The 2,340-nt window shown below is 44.7% G+C and overlaps 1 protein-coding gene across 1 annotated transcript in view; it reads right to left on the reverse strand.

Moving 5' to 3' along the window:
- Positions 1-642: 642 nt before the first annotated feature.
- Positions 643-2,340, reverse strand: part of dlx3b (distal-less homeobox 3b) — a gene marked incomplete at both ends in the record, with an annotated part of 1,780 nt that continues 82 nt past the window's right edge. Inside the window, 3 exons of the mRNA XM_084485448.1 lie at positions 643-957; positions 1,300-1,484; positions 2,089-2,340. The exon at positions 2,089-2,340 is cut by the window's right edge and continues 82 nt beyond it. Coding sequence (XP_084341574.1) covers positions 643-957; positions 1,300-1,484; positions 2,089-2,340 — 752 coding nt within the window. The remainder of the gene's footprint in view (positions 958-1,299; positions 1,485-2,088) is intronic.

The following is a 2,340-nucleotide window of genomic DNA, read 5'->3' on the forward strand; positions in this document are numbered from 1 at the left end:
GGCAAGTGAAGTAAGTTCTTGAATATAAAAACGTTGTGTAGGCACCGCAGTGCTTTCAATTTCAAACAAATATGTCATAGTGGTTCTACTTATAAACACATATTTACAGCCTTCAACATTTGTACAAATCGTTATAAATATGACCTGAGTTTCCGACATAGGGCCCACGCATCTGCAAACCCATATTCCTTATTTGTACGTCGTTATGGATGAACTGCACAGTTGTTTGTCTTCTTTGATTTCTGGTAAGACAACTTCTTTAAACACGTTTTTGTTTTTTTGAATACTCATTTACAAAACTAATTTAAAGAAGAAAAAAAACAACCAGAAGCGATAAATAATTTAAAAACCACGGCAGACGTCATTTAAATATAGGCCACAAAGTGATTCCAAAGTCCCTCCTGTGCTTGTGAACCTGCTGCAGCACCGGGACGGTCTAGGGTCCGATCTTTACTCTCTGGTGCCCAGAGTCTCTGGTGCGTAAAGAGACGCGCATCCAAAAAACAAACAAGGAATCGTTTCGCTTTCGTTTGTTATTTCAGCGTCTTCGGAACGACTTCCCGATCCAGTACATGTTGTTTTGCTCTGCAGAGTCAATGCGAAATACCCTCGGCAATCCGAATGGCTCCGAGTCTTTTGTCTTTAGTAAACCGCCCCGACGCTTTGCTGCGGCACCGGGTGGTGCACGGTACCCGGGTGTTGTAGGTGCGGTCCCTGCGGGTACCAGTGGTTGTTATAATCCTCCAGGTAGGGTGGCGACGAGCTGTGGGTCGGCTGCGGGACTTGAGGCCTCGGGACGGGGGTGCCTTGCGGAGTGCCGCTGTCCCAGACCGCGGGAGAGGGCGGGGAGTTGCAGGCCATGGAGTCGCTGGCGTTGGGGCTGTGCTCCAGCGGAACCTCGCCGTTCTTGTACAGCTTCTTGAATTTTGATCTCCGGTTCTGGAACCAGATCTTGACCTATCAGAGTAGAGAATAATCAGTTATTATCAATGAAAGTTAAATCCAATAAAAATGGTAAAACAATTGATCAACAGGTCTATAATAAATACAAAATGTTATGGTTTGTTAGAAAATCTTTTGTTCATTTATTTAATGTATTATTAGAGATTAAAATAAATTAATATGTGGGACAACTTTTGGAACTAAGGGGCTGTGCGTAAACGTGCGTCGACGAATATACCGCAAAACCGGGTAGGTATTCAGAATATAACTAAATGAATATCACGGGAATGCACATTTACAAAGTTGGAATATCGGATGTGTGTAATGTGTTCGCATCGCGGGACAGTTGAGGTTTACCTGTGTCTGAGTGAGGCCGAGCTGGGCCGCCAGCTCTGCTCTCTCGGGCAGGGCCAGATACTGCGCCTTCTGGAAGCGCCTCTGCAGCGCTGCGAGCTGGTAGCTGGAGTAGATGGTTCGGGGCTTGCGGATCTTTTTTGGCTTTCCGTTTACCATGCGAACTTCAGGCTCCGGCTCTTCTTTTACTGAAAAGGCAAAGAAAATCTGATTAGTTTTTGGTTTCGCAGTTATAAAATAGATTTAAAAAATAATTTAAAAAAGTACCAACGCAGAAAAAATATTAAGTGCAGTTATTGCATCATTGTTCACCTTAAATTGAAAATAATAATAGTAAAACAAATGTAGGCCTATACATTTCACAGGCCTACTTCAGAAAAAATAAAACGAAGCAGCAAGTCTACCAATATTTTTTCTATCTGTGTCTGCTGTCCTCAAAATGTAGCAAACACTAACACCTTTAGGGACACCTTTTAATGGTTTTAAGGAATATATTGCTTTACCAGAAATGTTCACAGTATGAGGTCAAAATTACAGGCTACCCCCGTCTCAATTGAAAGCTGTCATATGAATATCAAATGATAATTATACGCATTTTTATACAGGCCTATATCGGTTTTAATAAGTAGGCTGAGAAGTACTGAGAAGTGTGCACATTATGTTTCGCGTAAAACCAACGCCAGCCTATGCATTTTCCCTGCAAACTCCTTGGCCGTATTTAAGAACCACGCACGCCAGCTTTCTCCCCTGAATAATTGCAGGTCATTATTCCAACGTGTAGGCTATGCTTACCTGAGCCGTGAGGGGACGCCTGCAGGTGGTCTCTGTTATAGTGTCCGTATTGTCTGTACGCGTTTGTGTACGGGTACTCGGATTTCGTGGGGTACACCCCTGCGTTCCCCCCCATTCCGTTCAAGTTAAACTGGTGATGGTACGAGTTCATGGGCTGCCCGTAGCCCTGGCCCTGGTAGTACTCGTGGTGGCCGTGGGGCGCCTGGCCGCTGTAGTAGCCCATGTCCGTCACCGACGACTCGGGCAGGGTCG

This window comes from Micromesistius poutassou, assembly GCF_964030765.1.
Source record: "Micromesistius poutassou genome assembly, chromosome: 21".
Lineage (NCBI taxonomy): Eukaryota > Metazoa > Chordata > Actinopteri > Gadiformes > Gadidae > Micromesistius > Micromesistius poutassou.